This window comes from Oncorhynchus clarkii, chromosome 16, assembly GCF_045791955.1.
Source record: "Oncorhynchus clarkii lewisi isolate Uvic-CL-2024 chromosome 16, UVic_Ocla_1.0, whole genome shotgun sequence".
NCBI lineage: Eukaryota > Metazoa > Chordata > Actinopteri > Salmoniformes > Salmonidae > Oncorhynchus > Oncorhynchus clarkii.
Genome location: NC_092162.1, coordinates 69,295,836 through 69,319,733, shown reverse-complemented (window position 1 = coordinate 69,319,733; position 23,898 = coordinate 69,295,836). Strand labels below are relative to the sequence as shown.

Here is a 23,898-nt window from a genome sequence, read left to right as displayed (position 1 = left end):
ATGTCTCTGGGTTCTACCTGCCTCCACTATGTTTGGGTGTATGTCTCTGGGCCTACCTGCCTCCACTATGTTTGGGTCTATGTCTCTGGGTTCTACCTGCCTCCACCATGTTTGGGTCTATGTCTCTGGGTTCTACCTGCCTCCACTATGTTTGGGTCTATGTCTCTGGGCCTACCTGCCTCCACTATGTTTGGGTCTATGTCTCTGGGTTCTACCTGCCTCCCATGTTTGGGTCTATGTCTCTGGGCCTACCTGCCTCCACTATGTTTGGGTCTATGTCTCTGGGCCTACCTGCCTCCACTATGTTTGGGTCTATGTCTCTGGGCCTACCTGCCTCCACTATGTTTGGGTCTATGTCTCTGGGTTCTACCTGCCTCCACTATGTTTGGGTCTATGTCTCTGGGCCTACCTGCCTCCACTATGTTTGGGTCTATGTCTTTGGGTTCTACCTGCCTCCACTATGTTTGGGTCTATGTCTCTGGGTTCTACCTGCCTCCACCATGTTTGGGTGTATGTCTCTGGGTTCTACCTGCCTCCACCATGTTTGGGTGTATGTCTCTGGGTTCTACCTGCCTCCACCATGTTTGGGTGTATGTCTCTGGGTTCTACCTGCCTCCACCATGTTTGGGCCTGTCTCTGGGTTCTACCTGCCTCCACCATGTTTGGGTCTATGTCTCTGGGTTCTACCTGCCTCCACTATGTTTGGGTCTATGTCTCTGGGCCTACCTGCCTCCACTATGTTTGGGTCTATGTCTCTGGGCCTACCTGCCTCCCATGTTTGGGTCTATGTCTCTGGGTTCTACCTGCCTCCACTATGTTTGGGTCTATGTCTCTGGGTTCTACCTGCCTCCACTATGTTTGGGTCAATATTCTATCCCTATTATTTTCTTACATGAAGAGGCTCCACAAGAGGATAGTTTCACTTCAGGGAAGAAAAGCTACTGACAACGAAACAGCGGCTTTATTTGCAATGCTAAAATACATTAGAACTTGGATTACATTTAACAATCTGCAACATTTCCCCAACCAGTTAAGAGCATAAATCACATATACAACATATTAGTCATTACCTGGAAAACTAGGGTCTCAATTCAATCCAGACTGTGGAAAACCACGCTATAAATTTAAAAGGTGATGTTCCCGCATTTGCCAGACTTCATTCATGGTATACGCTGCATATGTCGGCTCAATCGCACTATTGCACTTATGACGCAGATTTTCCCGCTGTCAGGATTTCAAGGATCTTTTAAGATCTCTGGGAGAAGTGGATCTCTTACACAGCATTAGCCAGACCAACCCTGTTGTTGTCCCTGTCGAAGATTGTATAGTACTGCCTGATGAAGACATCTCCAAGAATCCAAAGCTGCTGAAATCCACCGTTACTAAAACCAGTCCTGCAGCCGTAGGAGTCCTAGAGAGAGAGAAGAGGGGGGGGGGCATAAAACACATAACACCACTACATATCTGTTTAGTGAGTTTGCCAGATCAGAGGCAGTAGGGATGTCCAGGAATATTCTCTTGATAAGTGTAAATGGGACCATTTCCCTGTCCTGCTAAGCATTCAAAATGTAGGGAGTACTTTTGGGTGTCAGGGAAGATGTATGGAGTAAAAAGTACAGTGAAGTCAAAGTTGGTGGTTGAAGATATCACTCTAGTTGTGTGGGGGCTTTGGCAAAGTGGATGGGGTTATATCCTGCCTGGTTGGCCCTGTCCGGGGGTATAGTCGGACGGGGCCACAGTGTCTCCCAACCCCTCCTGTCTCAGCCTACAGTATTTATGCTGCAATAGTTTGTCAGGGGGCTAGGGTCAGTCTGTTATATCTGGAGTATTTCTCCTGTCTTATCCGGTGTCCTGTGTGAATTTAAGTATGCTTAATCTAATTCTCTTTCTTTCTCTCATTCTTTCTCTCGGAGGACCTGAGCCATAGGACCATGCCCCAGGACTACCTGGCCTCATGACTCCTTGCTCTCCCCAGTCCACCTGGTCGTGCTGCTGCTCCAGTTTCAACTGTTCTGCCTGTGGCTATGGAACCCTGACCTGTTCACCGGACGTGCTACCTTGTCCCAGACCTGCTGTTTTCAACTCTCTCCTCTCTACCGCACCTGCTGTCTCTAACTCTGAATGATCGGCTATGAAAAGCCAACTGACATTTGCTCCTGAGGTGCTGACCTGTTGCACCCTCTACAAACCACTGTGACTATTATTACAGTGCCTTGCGAAAGTATTCGGCCCCCTTGAACTTTGCGACCTTTTGCCACATTTCAGGCTTCAAACATAAAGATATAAAACTGTATTTTTTGTGAAGAATCAACAACAAGTGGGACACAATCATGAAGTGGAACGACATTTATTGGATATTTCAAACTTTTTTAACAAATCAAAAACTGAAAAATTGGGCGTGCAAAATTATTCAGCCCCCTTAAGTTAATACTTTGTAGCGCCACCTTTTGCTGCGATTACAGCTGTAAGTCGCTTGGGGTATGTCTCTATCAGTTTTGCACATCGAGAGACTGACATTTTTTCCCATTCCTCCTTGCAAAACAGCTCGAGCTCAGTGAGGTTGGATGGAGAGCATTTGTGAACAGCAGTTTTCAGTTCTTTCCACAGATTCTCGATTGGATTCAGGTCTGGACTTTGACTTGGCCATTCTAACACCTGGATATGTTTATTTTTGAACCATTCCATTGTAGATTTTGCTTTATGTTTTGGATCATTGTCTTGTTGGAAGACAAATCTCCGTCCCAGTCTCAGGTCTTTTGCAGACTCCATCAGGTTTTCTTCCAGAATGGTCCTGTATTTGGCTCCATCTATCTTCCCATCAATTTTAACCATCTTCCCTGTCCCTGCTGAAGAAAAGCAGGCCCAAACCATGATGCTGCCACCACCATGTTTGACAGTGGGGATGGTGTGTTCAGCTGTGTTGCTTTTACGCCAAACATAACGTTTTGCATTGTTGCCAAAAAGTTCAATTTTGGTTTCATCTGACCAGAGCACCTTCTTCCACATGTTTGGTGTGTCTCCCAGGTGGCTTGTGGCAAACTTTAAACAACACTTTTTATGGATATCTTTAAGAAATGGCTTTCTTCTTGCCACTCTTCCATAAAGGCCAGATTTGTGCAATATACGACTGACTGTTGTCCTATGGACAGAGTCTCCCACCTCAGCTGTAGATCTCTGCAGTTCATCCAGAGTGATCATGGGCCTCTTGGCTGCATCTCTGATCAGTCTTCTCCTTGTATGAGCTGAAAGTTTAGAGGGACGGCCAGGTCTTGGTAGATTTGCAGTGGTCTGATACTCCTTCCATTTCAATATTATTGCACAGTGCTCCTTGGGATGTTTAAAGCTTGGGAAATCTTTTTGTATCCAAATCCGGCTTTAAACTTCTTCACAACAGTATCTCGGACCTGCCTGGTGTGTTCCTTGTTCTTCATGATGCTCTCTGCGCTTTTAACGGACCTCTGAGACTATCATAGTGCAGGTGCATTTATACGGAGACTTGATTACACACAGGTGGATTGTATTTATCATCATTAGTCATTTAGGTCAACATTGGATCATTCAGAGATCCTCACTGAACTTCTGGAGAGAGTTTGCTGCACTGAAAGTAAAGGGGTTGAATAATTTTGCACGCCCAATTTTTCAGTTTTTGATTTGTTAAAAAAGGTTGAAATATCCAATAAATGTCGTTCCACTTCATGATTGTGTCCCACTTGTTGTTGATTCTTCACAAAAAAATACAGTTTTATATCTTTATGTATGAAGCCTGAAATGTGGCAAAAGGTCGCAAAGTTCAAGGGGGCCGAATACTTTCGCAAGGCACTGTATTTGACCTGCAGGTCATCTATGAACGTTTGAACATCTTGGCCATGTACTGTTATAATCTCCGGCCGGCACAGCCAGAAGAGGACTGGCCACCCCTCAGAGCCTGGTTCCTCTCTAGGTTTCTTTCTAGGTTTCTGCCTTTCTAGGGAGTTTTGCCTAGCCACTGTGCTTCTATATCTGCATTGCTTGCTGTTTGGGGTTTTAGGCTGGGTTTCTGTACAGCACTTTGTGACATCGGCTGATGTAAAAAGGGCTTTATAAATACATTTGATTGAATTTGATTGATGTAGCAACATGTCTTTCAGTAGACTCTACCTGAGAGGTGATAGGTTGTCTGCAACATGTCTTTCAGTAGACTATCTGGGAGGTGATAGGTTGTCTGCAACATGTCTTTCAGTAGACTCTACCTGAGAGGTGATAGGTTGTCTGCAACATGTCTTTCAGTAGACTATCTGGGAGGTGATAGGTTGTCTGCAACATGTCTTTCTGTAGACTCTACCTGAGAGGTGATAGTCTACTGAAAGACATGTTGCAGACAACCTATCTGGGAGGTGATAGGTTGTATGTAACATGTATTTCAGTAGACTCTACCTGGGATGTAATAGATTGTATGTAACAACATGTCTTTCAGTAGACTCTACCTGGATGGTATAGGCAGAGGCAGGGATGGTGAAGGTGTTTCCGTTGAGGGTGAAGGTCACCTCGGGCATGTTGGGGATGTTCTTGCAGTTCACGGTAGTCTAGGAGAGAAATAATAACGTTACCCTTTATACTTTATTCTGTGGTTAATGAAAGGGGAGCCGGTGATTTGAGAAAAACAACAACAAACACTTATACCATGCCGGCTCCAACCTAAATATGCTTGAGCAGATATTTTCTGTTCACACTTGTTCAACACGTTCCAACAACACAATTAGTTCCAACAGTTAACAAGGCCAGGCAGCTTGGCTCGGCTTGGCTCAGTAGTTTGAAAAGCCCTATAATTGGACTCACATCTCTGTACCGGTCGGTGTGTGCGTGTCACTCACATATCCGTACTGGTTGATGGTGGCTCCGGCCCAGTAGTTCATGTTTTTGATGTCATCGGTTGGACCGACGATCATGGAGGTGCCAGTATCTATGATCGCCTGACAACCACCATTGCAAGCCACGGTGTTGCCGTTGATGGTAACACTGGAAGGACAAATATTAGCTGGATTTAACTGTTGTTGTGTGCATTTCTTGCTGTTATTGTGTTTTTTAAATGAGCAAATAAACTTGAACTTGGTAAGTAAGATTCATTTAGTATGATATTTTACGTTTCGTATGGTATGTATTAATTTGTGTCCATCACCCATTTCGTATGATATGTTACGAATTACAATTTGTATTATATGTTACGAATTTGCCGATTGTACTATATGTAAAAAAAATAATTGCTAAACGTACTATATGTTACAAATGTGCAAACGTATTATATGTTATGAATTCTAGCTAGGTGGCTAATCTTAGCTAGCTGGCTAATGTTAGCTAGGTGGCTAATGTTAGCTAGGTGGCTAATGTTAGCTAGGTGGCTAATGTTAGCTAGGTGGCTAATGTTAGCTAGGTGGCTAATGCTAGGGGTTAGGGGTTTAGGTTAAGTTTACGAGTTAGGTCAAATGGTTGAGGTTAGGGAAAGGGTTAGCTAATAAGTTTAAGGTTAGGGGAAGGGTTAGCTAACATGCTAAGTAGTAGCAAAGTAGTAAGTAGTTGAAAAGTTAATAATTAGCTAAAATGATAAAGTTGTCCATGATAAGATTCCAACTCATTATACGCCAACCGATCCACCCCAACCAACCATTCTAATTTGTTGTTTTTTTCGTTAAGTAACCATCTGTCTTATGTACCATATCATACTAATTTTATTGTCCTGGATTTATATCTAGTTTATGAGACCAGGCTGGGATGTAGGAATGTTCATTTTATGTACTGCTACACACAATGTGTATGTGGTTGAGGATTCTATGGCAAGCGTCCAACTCATTCCACGGAGGGCCGAGTGTCGGCGGGTTTTCGATCTTCCCTTGTACTTGATTGATGAATTAAGGTCACTAATTAGTAAAGAACTCCCCTCACTCTGGTTGTCTAGGTCGTAATTGAAAGGGGGAAAAAAAAAAAACACCCGCAGACACTAGGCCCTCCATGGAATGAGTTTGACACCCCTGGTCTATAGGTTATGGGAGGTGGCATGAAGGGATGATCCAAAAGTTGATAACATTGAACAGGGACTTAATGCTCTGTGTAGAGACTAAAGGCGATGTATAGGACATGGATATAGGCTCTGTGTGGACTAGTGTACCTACCTGTCCATGGTAATCTGCCAAAAGGTCATAACGGACAGGGGGATCCAGGTGATCTGTCCAGTGTAGTAGGAAGGCTCGATGACACCGAAGGACACCACGCTACCCTCTGCGGAGTTTCTATTGGTCGAGGAGAAATGGTCAAAAAAGTTTGTTTAATCATCAACACATTTTTTAAACGGAGGTCACCTCTCCTTCAAAGGCATTAAAGTAATTGTTTAATTGTATTTACTATCAATGCACTGGTACTTAGATATTTATATCACAACTAAGACAAAATGCCACTCTCGCCATCCAAATGCCACCTCCCGTCCAGTTGTATTTGTACAGTAACTATGTTACCTGCTCAGGTAGACAGAGAAGAGGGACTGGGACAGGAGACCCTGGGTCATCATGCTGTCAAAGATGGGTGTGGCCCCAGAGGCCGCCAGGTTGGGGAAAGCCAGGCCCAGGATACCGTCGGCAACCATGTAGTACATGAAGGGAGACTCGGTCTCACTGGCACCAAAGATCTGCTGGGTGACAGAGATACCTCCCACCTGGAAACACACAACAGCAGACGTCAGTCACTTGGCACCGTAGAAATAGAATTACACTAGAATGGTTATCCCCATTTAAGTCAAATGTACTGTGATGGGCCAAATTGAATCTGCCATATTGAGTGCACCTGAGGAACATGGATATAGAACGGAAATTCAAATTCAATTGTTTTGTGATGTGTGGTCCTGCGGCCACATTTGTGTGTGTGTGGGGGGGGTGGTCCCCGTCTGTAAATTGGATAATTTAGCTGTAAATTTTTTTAACTGAAACAGCTTTTTTTCCAGCAAACTAGAGCCATAATAATTACATGTAAAAATATATATATATATCTAAGCTGTCTAACTGGTGTAATTTATGCTTCACTGCATCTCTGTTCAAATCTGGGTAAAAGATTGAATGGAATGTGAGTCTTATTCAGTACATTTAGTTATTGCTAGCTTTTCTAAAGTCTGCCAACCTTGCCATTAGGCATGCCAGCTAAGATAGCTAGCTAGCTACTCTAACTTGATTAATTACCTGAAATGGCTTCTTATTAGTTAGTTTTGAGGTTGGGAACCTGTCTGGGCTAACTAAAGCCAACTTCATAACATGTGTGGCTAAAATGTGTGGCTAGTAGTATTACAGAGGAGAAGGAATATGTTATTATTAACAATTTAGTCATTTAGCAGACACTCTTATCCACAGTGACTTGCAGTTTGTGCATTCAGCTTCAGATAGTTAAATGGAACAACCACTTCTCATTCATGGGAAGTAATTTTTTCCTCAATAAAGTACCTATCAGCAAAGTCAGTGCTAGTACGAGGGGGAAAAAGTCTAGTGCGATTATTTAAAAGAACATTTAAAAAATATATTGAAGCAGGACAAATCTGAGAGGGCACGTGCCCCCTATGGGCATGACGTTTCTGACAATAATAGGTAGCTAGCTTCATTCACAATACTTACCGAAATAGTGTCGTATGCCAGCTTTCCAGTCATGCTGCCAGATCCATACTGAATGGAAACAGTCTTGCTACCCAACTTGAAGGTGCTGGACAATCCAGGATTGAATTTGTCATGGTTCTCTATTCAAATTATGAACATGTTTATTACAGATCAAGCACATACCATACCATTGCAAAACTGAACATTCATTAATTGATTCGTTGGTATTTCAAACATTGAGTTATTCTCTGCAATACACACTATAAAAGGGGAAAAAAATGTAAATACCTTTGTCCAATTTCATGTTTTATTGTGTCGAGCCAACCCCCTTATGCAGTAAACCTCAAGGTACTCCCTCCCCTCAGACACAAACCTCAACCCATAACCAAGTCTCCCATTCTCTGGCTAGGTACTTAATATGAAACTGTTTGTGCAACACTGTCACAAGAGACGACTCAGAGAGAGAACTCAGAGACTACACTGTGAGACTACCTAGAGACTATCCAGAGAGACTACCCAGAGACTACTCAAACCCCTGGAGTATACTCACGGCAGGCCTGACTGGAGCAGTAGACAGAGGGAACCCACAGGTTGGAGGAGCCAGTGTCAAAGATGACCTTGAAGGACTGGGGAGGTGTTCCAATGGAAATCACTCCATAGTAGGACAACTGCAGGGAGACGGTGAAACAGAGATGTACTGTAAGTCAAGAGTACTGCAGTATGAACTGAACAGTCGTTTGTCTGGTATGTTGATATACTGAACAGTCTTCTATACAGATGTGAGCCGATGTGAGCGAGACGTTTACAGGTCAACATTCACAAGGCCGCGGGGCGGATTACCAGGATGTGTACTCAGACACGGGGTGACCAACTGGCAAGCGTCTTCACTGACATTTTCAACCTCTCCCTGACCGAGTCTGTAATACCTACATGTTTCAATCAGACCCCCCCCCCCCCCTTCTGTTTTTACACTGCTGCTGCTCGCTGTTTATTATCTATGCACAGTCACTTTACCCCTACCTACATGTGTCAAGGCTCAGGAGAAGACCCAGAGGCAGACAGTTTCAATGTAAAAGTTTATTACAAAAAAATGGAGGGAGGCAAACAACAGGTCAAAGGCAAACAGAGGTCAGTAAGTCCAGAACAGAGTCCGAAAGACACAGAACGAAAGGCTCAGGGTCAAGGCAGGCGGAATAGTCGAAAACCAGGAAAGCTAGAACACAGGAACTAGAGAGAGACAGGAGCACGGGGGGAAAACGCTGGCAGGCTTGATGAAACAAAATGAACTGGCAACAGGGGGGTGGAGACGAGTACAAAGACAGGTGAAACAGATCAGGGTGTGACAACATGTACAAATTACCTCGACGAACCTGTACCCCCTCACATTGACTCGGTACCGGTACCCACTGTATATTGCATCGTTATTGTTATTTCATTGTTACTAAATAAAATAAATATAGAACATTTTAAAAAGTAAATATTTTCTCATCTCTATTTTCTTTAAACTGCATTGTTGGTTAAGGGCTTGTAAGTGAGCACTTCACATAAAGGTCTACACCTGTTGTATTCGGCGCATTCAAATTTGATTTGAAAATATAAACGCAACATGTAAAGTGTTGGTCCCATGTTTCATGAGCTGAAATAACAGATCCCTGAAATGTTCCAAATGCACAAAAAAGCTTATTTCTCTCACATTCTGGGCACAAATTTGTTTACATCCCTGTTAGTGAGCGTTTCTCTTTTGCCAAGATAATCCATCCATCTGACAGGTGAGGCATATCAAGAAGCTGATTAAACAGCATGGTCATTACACAGGTATACCTTGTGCTGGGGACAACAAAAGGCCACTCTAAAATGTGCAGTTTTGTCACACAATACAATGCCACAGATATCCCAAGTTTTGAGGGAGCATCAAATCATATCAATTGTTATTTGTCACATGCACCAAATACAACAGGTAGACCTTACAGTGAAATTCTTACTTACAACCCCTTAACCAACAATACAGTTTTAAGAAAACACCTAAAAAAGTCAGAAATAAGAATAACAAATCATTAAAGAGCAGCAGTAAATAACAATAACGGGGCTATATACAGGGGGTACCGGTACAGAGTTAATGTGGAGGCTATATACAGGGGGTACCGGTACAGAGTCAATGTGGAGGCTATATACAGGGGGTACCGGTACAGAGTCAATGTGTGGGGGGCATCGGTGTTGAGGTAATTATGTACAAGTAGGTAGAGTTATTAAAGTGGCTATGCATAGATAATAACAGAGTAGTAGCAGCAGCGCGCGGGGTGGGCAATGCAACGGTCTGGGTAGCCATTTGATTAGCTGTTCAGGAGTCTTATGGCTTAGGGGTAGAAGCTGTTGAGAAACCTCTTGGACCTAGACTTGGCGTTCCGGTACCGCTTGCCGTGCGGTAGCAGAGAGAACAGTCTATGCCTCGGGTGGCTAGAGTCTTTGACAATTTTTAGGGCCTTCCTCTGACACCACCTGGTATAGAGGTCCTGGATGGCAGGAAGCTTGGCCCCGCGGTGATGTACTGGGCCGTACTAACTACCCTCTGTAGCGCCTTGCGGTCAGAGGCCGAGCAGTTGTCATACCAGGCAGTGGTGCAACCCATCAGGATGCTCTCGATGGTGCAGCTGTAAAACCTTTTGAGGATCTGAGGACCCATGCCGAATCTTTTCAGTCTCCTGAGGGGGAATAGGTTTTGTTGTGCCCTCTTCACAACTGTCTTGATGTGCTTGGACCATGTTAGTTTGTTGGTGAAGTGGACGCCAAGGAACTTGAAGCTCTCAACCTGCTCCACTACAGCCCAGTCGCTGAGAATGGGGGCGTGCTCGGTCCTCCTTTTCCTGTAGTCAACAATCATCTCCTTTGTCTTTATCACGTTGAGGGAGAGGTTGTTGTCCTTGCACCACACTGTCAGGTCTCTGACCTCCTCCCTGTAGGCTCTCATCATTTTCGGTGATCAGGCCTACCACTGTTGTGTCATCAGCAAACTTAATGGTGGTGTTGGAGTTGTACCTGGCCGTGCAGTCATGAGTGAACAGGGAGTACATGAGGGGACTGAGCAGGCACCCCTGAGGGGCCCCTTTGTTGAGGATCAGCATGCAATTGGCATGCTGATTGCATGAATGTCAACCAGAGCTGTTGCAAGAGAATTTAATGTTAATTTCTCTACCATAAGTCTCCTTCAACATCGTTTTAGAGAATTTGGCAGTACATCCAACCGGCCTCACAACTATAGACCACCTGTATTGCGTCATATGAGTGAGCGGTTTGCTGATGCCAACGTTGTGAACAGACTGCCCCATGGTGGCAGTGGAGTTATGGTATGGGCAGGCATAAGCTACGAACACAATTGCATTTTATGGATGGCAATTTGAATGCACAGAGATACCGTGAAGAGATTCTAAGGCCCATTGTTGTGCCATTCATCCGCCGCCATAACCTCATGTTTCAGCATGATAATGCACAGCCCCATGTCACAAGGATCTGCACACAATTCCTGGAAGCTGAAAATGTCCCTGTTCTTCAATGGCCTGCATACTCACCGGACATGTCATCAATTGAGCATGTTTGGGATGCTCTGGATCGATGTGTACGACAGCGCGTTCCAGTTCCCATCAATATCCAGCAACTTCACACAGCCAATGAATAGGAGTGGGACAACAACCTTCCACAGGCCACAATCAACAGCCTGATCAACAGCATTAGGAAAATGGTGGTCACACCAGATACTAACTGGTTTCCTGATACACGCACATACCTTTTTAAAAAAAAGATATATGTGACTAACATACGCTTATTTGTATCCCCAGTCATGTGAAATTCATAGATTAAAGCCTAATTCATTTATTTCAATTGACAGATTTCCTTATATGAACTGTAACTCAGGAAAATCTTTGAAGTTGTTGCATGTTGAGTTTATATTTTTTGTTCAGTATGAATCAGAAGAATCCTACAATTATAGCCTTTGTGATTAGCCTGGTACCACATCTGTTTGTATATAATGGCATATAACTCCCATGGCCATTGGCTATATAGCACAAACACATCAGTCACCTGGCTAATGCAGAATATGACCATACTGCTCCTGACTCTGCCTTACATCAGCATCGTTGGTCATTGCCTCATCTGCACCAGTCTGGATGAACTTCGCCATAGGGTTGTAGGGGTACTTCTGCCTAGTCTCCTCCCATATACCTTTCTCCATCAGGGTCTCTCTGGCAGTCTTCCCCTTGATCAGAGAAATCCTGAAAACACACAATAAAAATCTGAATCACGGTTATTCTACAATTACATGTACTAGGAATTTGACCTGGACTTACCTGGTATGACACTCGGAGAGGAACAGGACTTACTTGGTATGACACTCCGAGAGGAACAGGACTTACCTGGTATGACACTCGGAGAGGAACAGGACTTACTTGGTATGACACTCGGAGAGGAACAGGACTTACTTGGTATGACACTCGGAAAGGAACAGGACTTACTTGGTATGACACTCGGAGAGGAACAGGACTTACCTGGTATGACACTTGGAGAGGAACAGGACTTACTTGGTATGACAGTCGGAGAGGAACAGGACTTACCTGGTATGACACTTGGAGAGGAACAGGACTTACCTGGTATGACACTCGGAGAGGAACAGGACTTACCTGGTATGACACTCGGAGAGGAACAGGACTTACCTGGTATGACACTCGGAGAGGAACAGGACTTACCTGGTATGACACTCGGAGAGGGACACTATGGCACACAGGACGATAGCCCACTTCATCATGGGTGGTTCTAGTTCTTCTTGGATTCAGGGAGCGAAGTTAGAGTAGGAGAACCAAGGCCTTATATACAGTTATCCTGTACACCAGGACCCAATCCACAGCCAGTAAAGACTCAAATCCACAGCCAATTGACCATGCCATTACTTCCCTTAGCAAACAATATCACGCAATGGATACGTCCCAAAATGGCACGCTATCACCAACTTACTCCACTACTTTTGAACAGGACCCATATGCCTCTGGTCAAAAGTTGTGCACTATATAGGGAATAGGGTGCCATAGGACTCTGGTCTAAAGTAGTGCACTATATACTCCTGCATTGCTTGCTGTTTGGGGCTATATAAATACATTTTATTTGATATAGGGAATAGGGTGCCATAGGGCTCTGGTCTAAAGTGGTGCACTATATAGGGAATAGGGTTCTATAGGGCTCTGGTCTAAAGTGGTGCACTATATAGGGAATAGGGTTCCATAGGGCTCTGGTCTAAAGCGGTGCACTATATAGGGAATAGGGTGCCATTTGGAACACAGAAGATAACAGAACTTCAGATAAGAAAAGTGTACAATGGTTACAAACATAAAACGCCTTAGTAGCAAAAAGTAAATATACTTTGGAACACTGTTAATGAACAGTCATTGTCATTATCTAATCTTGGGAAATAGCTGATACAAGTCTGACTCACCATCACCCTTGTTTCGTAATTGAACAAAAAATAACATTTGTATATCATCAAATAGTCTTAGGAACAAATTAACAAAAACATAAACAGTGGAATAATATTCCAAAGTGTGTTCCATGTTTGGGTTTTTTTCACGTCAATATAACTTCATTTTCTATACATACTGTATATGTAGGGGAGAGTAAGGTAAGTTGTGCCAATGGGTTAACAAGTCACAGAATACGTTGCATGGATTCACTCTGTGTGCAATAATAGTGGTTAACATGATTTGTGAATGACTACTCCATCTCTGTACCGCACATATACGGTAAGGTCCGTCAGTCGAGGTCTGTAAGGACCCTCAGTCGAGTGATAAATTTCAAGCACAGTCAAAGACCAGAGAGGTTTCTCAATGCCTCACGAAGAAGGGCACCTATTGGTAGATGGGTAAAAAAAAAAAGAAGCAGATACTGAATATCCCTTTGAGCATGGTGAAGTTATTAATTACACTTTGGATGGTAAATCAATACATCCAGTTACTACAAAGATACAGGCTTCCTTCCTAACTCAGTTGCCGGAGAGGAAGGAAACCACTTAAGAATTTCACCATAGAGCCAATGATGATCTTACAACAGTTACAGAGTTTAATGGCTGTGATAGGAGAAAACTGAGGCCGGATCAACAACATTGTAGTTACTCCACAATACTAACCTGCATGACAGTGTGAAATAAGGAAGCCTGTACAGAATAAACATATTCCAAAACATGTATCCTGTTTGCAATTAGGCACTAAAGTAATGCAGAAAATGTGGCAAAGAAATGCATGTTCTGTCCTGAATACAAAGCGGTACTTTTGGGGCAAATCCAACAGAACACATCACTGAGAACCACTCTTCAAATTGTCAAGCATGGTGGTGGCTGTATCATGTTATGGGTATGCTTGTCATTGGCAAGGACTAGGAAGTTTTTTAGGATAAAAAGGAAAATAGAGCTAAGCACAGGCAAAATCGTAGAGGAAAACCTGGTTCAGCTTTCCAACAGACACTGGGAGAGGAATTCACCTTTCAGCAGGACAATAACCTAAAACACGAGGCCAAATATACACTGGCGTTACTTACCAAGAAGACATTGAATGTTCCTGAGTGGCCTAGTTACCGTTTCGACTTAAATCAGCTTGAAAATAGATGGCAAGACTTGAAAATGGCTGTCTAGCAATGATCAACAATCAACTTGACAGAGCTTGAAGTATTTTAAAAAAGAATAATGGGCAAATATTGTACAATCCAGTTGTGCAAAGCTCTTAGAGACTTACCCAGGAAGACTCACAGCTGTAATCGCTGCCAAAGGTGATTCTAACATGTATTGACTCAGGGGGTTGAATACTTATCTTGTCAAGATATAGTAGTGTTTTAATTTCCATACAAAAACATTAAAATATTCACATTTTTCTTAGACTTTGACATTAGATTATTTTGTGTAGATCTTTGACAACAAAAAAAAGATAATTAAATACATTTTAATCCCACTTTGTAACACAACAAAATGTGGAAAAAGTCAACAGGTGTGAATACTTTATGAAGGCATTGTAGTTTTAAGATGGTTTTATACATCAGTTGGGGTCTCTATAAGATACAATATGAGGTCCTAAACCTAGCATGAAAGTGCATCCTTGTAGCTGTCTGGCAAGTTGAGCCAATGGCTAATCAATATACCGCATACAAATGATGATCACATTTTGACAATTTTATATATAATATGCATACTATTTTGAAGACACCTCCCATTCGTGTGATTAGCCAGGTTCAAATTATGAAAAGCCAAGTGTTTTCTTCCAGGCGTAATGCAAGGCATTTTTCGCTGGGATTTGAGGTAACAACAGGGCCTGAGCCGATGTTGTGTTTTAAAAAAGTACTAAGTGTTAGAAATGTGGCCCTATGCTCAGTGATGCTGAATGTTAAGAATAGCTCAACATACCCCACTCACCCATAGTACTCAACGAATGACATCGCTTGTCAGAGCAACACGTTATTATATGATGTATATGACTAGCTTGCCATCGCCAAAGTTATTTCATAACAGCATTCCACAAGAACATGGCAATCAACACAATAAAAAATAAAATAAGTTAGGGCTCTATTCAAATCAGATCCGCTGTAGCTGACATCCGCATAGTGGTTGTGTCGGTGGTGTCGGAGGTGGAACTGCATTAGAGCCGTCAAATCCACAACCGGCTCCTGACACTATACCTAAAGCGGACATTGCCATTGGCTGCACGGAACATTAAGCTAAACCCCCTTGCAGAATGTGAGATGTAATCTACATCTTGATTAGGCTGACAGAAATCTTCATTATTTTGTTTAATGATTTTCAATCTTAGTGTCAATATTTCTATAGGTCTAAAGCCCTCAAATTCAACTCTGGACATTGAAGTCAGTTCCACTGCTTTTTTCTTTCATTGTTCCCCTCTAATCAGGGAATGATTCAGACCTAGAACAACAGGTGTATGCAAAGCAAGTAGAACAAAAAACCAGCATAGAAAGAGTTGTATACCCCTGGCCTATAGCCCACACTTGCTCATTCTAAACTTATGTGAGTTGGACGGGTGTGGCTTCCTGACAATGATCAAGCACAGCTGCTTAACGATTTGCCAGATCCAAGCAGATACACCTCCAAAACATTAGCTACGTGAACTGAGGTCAAATTTGTTTTATGTTGGATATTTGATGGATATTCAGTTCTCTTGTCAATAGCTATTGAATCCAGCCAGACTTGACTCTGAAAATGCAATATTCTGAATCAGGGGAGGATGGACAAAAATCCTCTTAATTTGTTTAAATGTCTTTTATGAAAATGTTTAAAAGCTTTCATTCTTCAAAAGCTCCTACACAAAGCGTGCTGTCTATGAAAATAATACATTTTATAAAAATAAGTGGATTTTGTCCAGCCTTATCCTTCATTTTCATAGTCATGGCAAGATTATAAGATTGTATGCCGAAAAAATGTTGTTCTTCGATATAAAAGTGGATTTCTGTCATTTTCATTGTCATGGCACGCTTGTCAAAGAGCTATTGAAGAATGAAAGCCCCCCCCCCCCCAAAAAAAAAGCTGTGGATTTTTGTCCATCCTCCCCTGATTCACAGTATATCATTATTATAGTCATGGTGCGCTTTGTGCAAGAGATATTGAAGTTTAAAATCTGAAATCTTATTTCAAAAATTGGGTGGATTTTTCTCCTTCCACACGATTCAGAATATACCATCTTCTTAGTCATGGCAGGCTTGGTTCAATAGCTATTGACGAGAGAAAACCGAATAGCCACCGAATATCCAATATAAAACTAATTTTACCTTGGTGCTATGCCAGTGTCTGCTATTGCCTTAGCGCTAGGCCTAAATGTCCCAGACAATATATAGTATTGTTACGTTCCCCAGTTTCTGTGTTTTGGTTTTGTTATGTGTGTGTTTCAGGATGGATTCCTGAAATTCCCCCAAGCAGCTGATTGCTAATTGGAGCTGACCCCGCACTCTCGTCAAAGGATACAGCTGTCTGTAATTACAGACTCCTTCAGAAGCTAGAAAAGCCAGTGTTCCTTTGTTAGGAGAGAGCTGAGGCATTGGTTGTTTCTCAGATAGAGCTGAGGGTGGTAGCCTGTGTTGGTTGTTTCTCAGAAAGAGATTTGGTATGTACTATGCTAGTTATTGCTGAGGAGAGCTGATGGTTATGTTCTTTGTTAGTTTGCTGCTCAGTCAGATAGAGCTTATTTCATGACCTGTGTTGTTTCTCAGAGTTTTTTTGTTAAATTGTTTGGAAAATTCTGTTTCATTTGTTCCTGTGCGTGAAGGCACCTAGGGAGTGCTTAGGCAAGAGGCCCGCGGGCATACATAACCTGTAGTAGTCACTGTCTATGCACACTAGGTAAGACCTGGGCGAACCACCCCCTGTATTTTGGTTAGCGCACCAGGTGCTAAGTTAGGTTACGTGGTGGGTAGGCAGGTAAAGTAGGAGAGGGGGGGCTTTGATATTTACTTTCTTTGCTTGTTCCGTTCAGCCCCCTTTCCACAAATTTACCATGTGAAGGAATAAATTCCCAGTAAATGGTAATTCTCTGCTTTTGTCATCCTTACTCTCACCTACAATCCCACACCTCTTTCACTCCACGGGGAGTTGAGTTGTAGCAGGGTGTTGCGTTCCCTCTTCCTAGAGGCGTGCGTAACAAGTATATTGACCGATCAAATATAACACAAAGTTATCTACAAGTCATTAATGAACAATTGGTCTGTAATCAGGCATTGGTTATCAGTTCATTAAAACATAATGTCTGGCAGTGTAGAGGTAGTCCCTGACAATATGTTTTAAAGATACCATTTAAAGACACACACATTCTTAAGTATGTTGTGCATTTGGTATCATTTAAAGTGAAGGCTGTTATTATAAATTCATGAACTTCTTTGAGGAAAATATCATGATTATTAGAAAGCAAATTACGGACTCCTCTTTAAATCTGCGTATTCCTGTCCTGAGTCTGCACAACTCTGCCAGGACCTAGGATCAAGAGAGACGCTCAAGTGTTTTAGTACTATATCTCTTGACACAATGATGAAAATAATCATGGCCTCTAAACCTTCAAGCTGCATACTGGACCCTATTCCAACTAAACTACTGAAAGAGCTGCTTCCTATGCTTGGCCCTCCTATGTTGAACATAATAAACGGCTGTCTATTCACCGGATGTGTACCAAACTCACTAAAAGTGGCAGTAATAAAGCCTCTCTTGAAAAAGCCAAACCTTGAGCCAGAAAATATAAAAAACTATCGGCCTATATCGAATCTTCCATTCCTCTCAAAATTTTTAGAAAAGGCTGTTGCGCAGCAACTCACTGCGTTCCTGAAGACAAACAATGTAGACGAAATGCTTCAGTCTGGTTTTACACCCCATCATAGCACTGAGACTGCACTTGTGAAGGTGGTAAATGACCTTTTAATGGCATCAGACCGAGGCTCTGCATCTGTCCTCGTGCTCCTAGACCTTAGTGCTGCTTTTGATACCATCGATCACCACATTCTTCTGGAGAGATTGGAAACCCAAATTGGTCTACACGGACAAGTTCTGGCCTGGTTTAGATCTTATCTGTCGGAAAGATATCAGTTTGTCTCTGTGAATGGTTTGTCCTCTGACAAATCAACTGTACATTTCGGTGTTCCTCAAGGTTCCGTTTTAGGACCACTATTGTTTTCACTATATATTTGACCTTTTAGGGATGTCATTCGAAAACATAATGTTAACTTTCACTGCTATGCGGATGACACACAGCTGTACATTTCAATGAAACATGGTGAAGCCCCAAAATTGACCTCGCTAGAAGCATGTGTTTCAGACATAAGGAAGTGAATGGCTGCAAACTTTCTACTTTTAAACTTGGACAAAACAGAAATGCTTGAACCCAGCCTTTACTATGAATCATTCATACATCAATGGTCTTAATCATTTATTTACTAACTAAATAATCACAGAAATGCATAAACAAACAGTAGATATGGTTACAAGGAAATGATAGGGGAGGTTCCCTAGTGGGCTAAGCCGATCTCTGTTTGAAATCGTCTGTCCTTCTGTTGGAGAGTCAGTTCATCGTCTCTCTCTTTGACTCCCTGAAGATCAAAAGTATTTCCGTGGTTAGAATGGATACTCCAGAGTACCATTCAGAAATGTTCTCATAGAATAACTGTTTTGGCGGTTGTCGGTCTTCGCATCCCAGGTTGACATCATTTCTAGCTGCAGACTTTTAATTAGTAGTATAATTAGTATCTAAGATTTGCTCTTATTCTGTCGGGATTGATAGTTTCAGAGTTTAACAATGTCCATGTGTGTAGCCAATGCTCCACGTGGTATGGTTAGGAATTCAACTACCATTGTACCCTTAGCGGACATAGATTTTTTTGGTGGTCTGAACTCAACCTGCGCCCCATCGGTGTCCATCGAGGTACGCGTGGTCTAAACTCAACCTGCGCCCCATCGGTGTCCATCGAGGTACGCGTGGTCTAAACTCAACCTGTTCCCCCTCGGTGTCCATCGAGGTACGCATGGTCTAAACTCAACCTGTTCCCCCTCGGTGTCCATCGAGGTACGCGTGGTCTGAACTCAACCTGTTCCCCCTCGGTGTCCATCGAGGTACGCGTGGTCTAAACTCAACCTGCGCCCCATCGGTGTCCATCGAGGTACGCGTGGTCTGAACTCAACCTGCGCCCCATCGGTGTCCATCGAGGTATGCGTGGTCTAAACTCAACCTGTTCCCCCTCGGTGTCCATCGAGGTACGCGTGGTCTGAACTCAACCTGTTCCCCCTCGGTGTCCATCGAGGTACGCGTGGTCTGAACTCAACCTGTTCCCCCTCGGTGTCCATCGAGGTACGCGTGGTCTGAACTCAACCTGCGCCCCATCGGTGTCCATCGAGGTACGCGTGGTCTAAACTCAACCTGTTCCCCCTCGGTGTCCATCGAGGTACGCGTGGTCTGAACTCAACCTGCGCCCCATCGGTGTCCATCGAGGTACGCGTGGTCTAAACTCAACCTGTTCCCCCTCGGTGTCCATCGAGGTACGCGTGGTCTGAAGAGGATTTCTTCAGGAGGGTTTTTTATTAGTAACAGTAGAAAAGGGCTGTTCCTTGACACCAGATCATGTCTGTGCTCTCGGGGGCGGGCCAATGACTAGGTTCAACTTTAAAGGGAATACAATTCTCTTTCATCAAAGGTTTAACATCACCTTACATCATTTCACAAATAGTTTAATCATTACTCATTCATTTTATACAAAAATGAGATGCAAACCTCATAACGGAGGCTCCTGTATAAACAGAGTCATGGTAATGTGGCTGTATTGTCTTTCATGAGGTCACAAACATGAAACAAAATGGACCGGGTCGTAGCTGGCTTCTCCACCGACTGTTTACACATTCTCCAAAACATGGATATTGTTCAGTTCTCAAGTTCTGTGATGTAGAAGAAGTTCCTTTGTTCTACTGTGAAACTCTCTCTCTCTATATACTGCATGGCCAGGAGGAGAGAGTTTCCTCCAGGAATGTACGACCTGAGATAACAGAACCTGGGTGTAGGAGAGAGAGAGGGGGATGCCACGATCTATACCCAGAAAGGGCTACGTCATGACAGTTGGTATACTGTATTGTAATCCGTCACAAAATCCTCTTCCCTATTGCAGGAGACTGACAGGTTTTGAGTTTCATTATATTAGTGACGGTCAGTGCCGTTTATGATGAGGGAGGACAACAACAAAAAAATTCACAAGCCTTATTTCTTATTACAGCATATTGGACGACTGTCAATTCATATTCCATTCACCCAGTTCAATGTAACATTGATAGGTTTAGGCTACTACATGATACTCATGTAAATAGTATTTTCCCAATACCAATCATGAGGTTGCTTCAACCTAGCCTATGAATGAAAGTTCATAACGTACACACAAGTCAAGAGAAAAATGTGAGATGACAGACAGTGACACATGGACAGAAAGTGACACATTCAATACCGCCTTGCACACTCTGTAAGTGTATTGTTTACATACTCATCTCATGTATATACTGTACCCGATACCATCTACTGCATCTTGCCTATGCCGTTCTGTACCATCACTCATTCATATATCTTTATGTACATATTCTTTATCCCTTTACACTTGTGTGTATAATTAAGGTAGTAGTTGTGGAATTGTTAGGTTAGATTACTCATTGGTTATTACTGCATTGTCGGAACTAGAAGCATAAGCATTTCGCTACACTCGCATTCACATCTGCTTACCATGTGTTTGTGACAAATAAAATGTGATTTGATTTGAGTGATTGCTTCCCCCATAAGAGCACAAAACGTGTACATTTCTCAACATCTTTGAAAAGCGAGTAAGGCAAAGAGCTTTTTTTTTTGTCTTAAAGGAACACTGTTGTATTTTGAGACAGCTTATTCAAGCCTAAGTAGCCAATAGGCAGAGGGTAGCATCATTTGTCTGATTCTTTGTTATAATGGTATGGGAATCATAATGCACTTTATTTTGTAGTAGTTTTTTGTATCAAACAACACAATATTTAAAACCTTCTCCTTGTCTGAAGGACACATGGATAAACAGATTAATGCCAAGTCTCATGGAATGTAGACCTACATTGAACACCACACATTGGTTGCTACTGTAGGCTGAATGATAGAACAGCTATTTCCATGTTAAAATGTTATGGGATGCATTTTCTCCATTGTTTTTGATGGTAGGCCACTCTGGTAAGCCTACATTATGATCAAATAGCCACAGTAGCCTACTTGGCCACTGTTAAAACTGTAACTTAAAGCAGGTACAGCCTCAGTGTTCCCAGTAAAACTGTAACTTAAACTTTGTGCTCAGCAGACCTGACATTTGATCAGTGCTGAAAAAAAAGGAGGGGGAACTTCGCTTGTAACTGCGTATGCATGTCGCACGTGGCTAGTCGAACGCCAAACTTTTCATTGAGACAATGCTGAAACATCAATCCCTGGGTAAGTCAGTGCCACATTTTCATTGGTAGGAGAAATCAAAATGAAAGAAAAGTTATCTGGCTAGTTCAGCAGGCTTTATTTGACGACTTATCGTTAATTCCGTCTCTGGTATGCTTGTCAAAGCATGAGCACCTTCCTGTGCATGAAGTTTCAAATGCATTCTGTCATTATTAAATAATGTAATAGGTATGTTAACATTTTAGAATTTTTTTAACACACAAAAAAACATTTGATTAATACAAATTGTAAAGTCCCAATGGAGTCAAAAACCAAATTTTCCTGTGTTTTATATACACTGAGTGTACAAAACATTAGGAACACCTGCTCTTTCCATGACATAGACTGACCAGCTGAATCCAGATGAAAGCTATGATCCCTTATTGATGTCACTTGTTAAATCCACTTCAAAACAGTGTTGATGAAGGGGAGGAGACGGGTTAAAGAAGGATTTTTAAGACTTTTGAAACATGCATTGTGTATGTGTGCCATTCAGAGGGTGAATGGGCAAGACAAAATATGTAAGTGCCTTTGAACAGGGGTAATGGTAGTAGGTGCCAGACGCACCGGTTTGAGTGTGTCAGGAACTGCAACACTGCTGGGTTTTTCACACAATGGTTTCCTGTGTGTATCAAGAATGGTCCATAAAGCCAACTTGATACAACTGTGGGAAGCATTGGAGTCAACATGGGCCAGCATCCCTGTGGAATGCTTTCAACTGCTTGTATTTATTTTATATTTATTTAACATTTACCTAACTAGGCAAGTCAGTTATGAACAAATTCTTATTTACAATGACGGCCTACCATGCCCCGACAAATTGAGGCTGTTCTGAGGCCAAAGGGGGGTGTAACTGAATATTAGGACGGTGTTCCTAATGTTTTGTACACTCAATGAATATTTCCACTACGAGGATGGACTAATCCTGTGATATTGTGAAAATAATGACGATGATAACGGCCTTTTAGTGTATGCTGTTCGAGGAGACGGCTGACATTTCAGTATGTTGTGGTGGGATGGAGTTTTGGCCTGCCTGGTGACGTCACCAGGTGGTAAATTGTTTAATAGACAAAAAAGAAACAGTTCCAAACCTCTCTGCCAACAGCTAGTTTTCAGTTTCCCCCTCCCTACTCAGACATTCCTTGTTTGAGAAATTGTTCTTTGCTAAGAAGATATGTTTCTTTTGACAATTTTAATTGAAAACAATCAACAGCAAAGTACTTAACCTGTTATGGCTGCAATCCCGATACCGGGATCGATATGACAACTGCCAGTGAAAATAGAGGGCGCTCAGTGGTTAAGGGCGCTGTACTGCAGCGCCAGCTGTGCCATCAGAGTCCTGGGTTCGCGCCCAGGCTCTGTCGTAACCGGCCGCGACCGGGAGGTCCGTGGGGCGACGCACAATTGGCCTAGCGTCGCCCGGGTTAGGGAGGGCTTGGTCGGTAGGGGTGTCCTTGTCTCATCGCGCACCAGCGACTCCTGTGGCGGGCTGGGCGCAGTGTACGCTAGCCAAGGTGGCCAGGTGCACGGTGTTTCCTCCGGCGCATTGGTGCGGCTGGCTTCCGGGTTGGATGTGCGCTGTGTTAAAGAAGCAGCGGCTTGGTTGGTTGTGTATCGGAGGACGCGTGACTTTCAACCTTCGTCTCTCCCGAGCCCGTACGGGAGTTGTAGCGATGAGACAAGATAGTAGCTACTACAACAATTGGATACTACGAAATTGGGGAGAAAAAGGGGTAAAATTCAAAAAAAAAAAAAAAAAAAAAAAAGAAAATAGAGGGCGCCAAAATTCAAACCACAGAAATCGCATAATTACAATTCCTAAAACATACATGTGTCTTATCATTTTAAAGCTATTCTCGTTGTTAATCCCACCAAAGAGTCCGATTTCAAATGGGCTTTTCAGCGAAAGCACTACAAACGATTATGTTAGGTCTCCACCAAAACCACAATAAGCACAGCCATTTTCAAGCAAAATGTAGCATTCACAAAAACCAGAAAGAAAGATAAAATTAATCACTAACCTTGAACTATCTTCATCAGATGACACTCATAGGACTTCACCACAGCCGCAAAGATGGCGTCAACATAAACAAGAAATTACATGATAAATATTCCCTTACCTTTGATGATCTACATCAGAAAGCACTCCAGAAATCCCAGGTCCACAATAAATGTTTGTTTTGTTCGAAAATGTTTTGTTAGCGCGTTTGGTATACATATCCAAACACTAACTCTGGTCAGCGTTATATCGGACAAAAACGTCAAAAAATGATATTACCGGTAGAAGAAACATTTCAAACTAAGTACAGAATCATTCATTA

At 42.7% G+C, this 23,898-nt stretch overlaps 1 protein-coding gene across 1 annotated transcript; it reads right to left on the bottom strand.

Annotated features, from left to right (window-relative positions):
• Nucleotides 1–942: 942 nt before the first annotated feature.
• LOC139367772 (pepsin A-like) lies at nucleotides 943–23,744 on the bottom strand. The gene is made up of 9 exons (XM_071106103.1): nucleotides 23,698–23,744; nucleotides 11,722–11,866; nucleotides 8,152–8,269; nucleotides 7,623–7,741; nucleotides 6,483–6,679; nucleotides 6,144–6,260; nucleotides 4,851–4,995; nucleotides 4,464–4,562; nucleotides 943–1,411 (listed from the first exon to the last, which is right to left on the bottom strand). Exons 2-9 carry the CDS (start codon nucleotides 11,824–11,826, stop codon nucleotides 1,274–1,276), a joined length of 1,038 nt encoding a protein of 345 aa, XP_070962204.1. The 5' UTR covers nucleotides 11,827–11,866; nucleotides 23,698–23,744; the 3' UTR covers nucleotides 943–1,273.
• Nucleotides 23,745–23,898: the final 154 nt, after the last annotated feature.

Coding starts and splice junctions, on each gene's coding strand:
- LOC139367772 (XM_071106103.1), bottom strand. CDS start 11,826: ATGGAGAAAGGTATATGGGAGGAGACTAGGCAGAAGTACCCCTACAAC. Junction 8,270..11,721: donor CAATGACCAACGATGCTGAT/GTAAGGCAGAGT, acceptor GTCTCCCTGCAG/TTGTCCTACTATGGAGTGAT. Junction 7,742..8,151: donor CTGCTCCAGTCAGGCCTGCC/GTGAGTATACTC, acceptor TAATTTGAATAG/AGAACCATGACAAATTCAAT.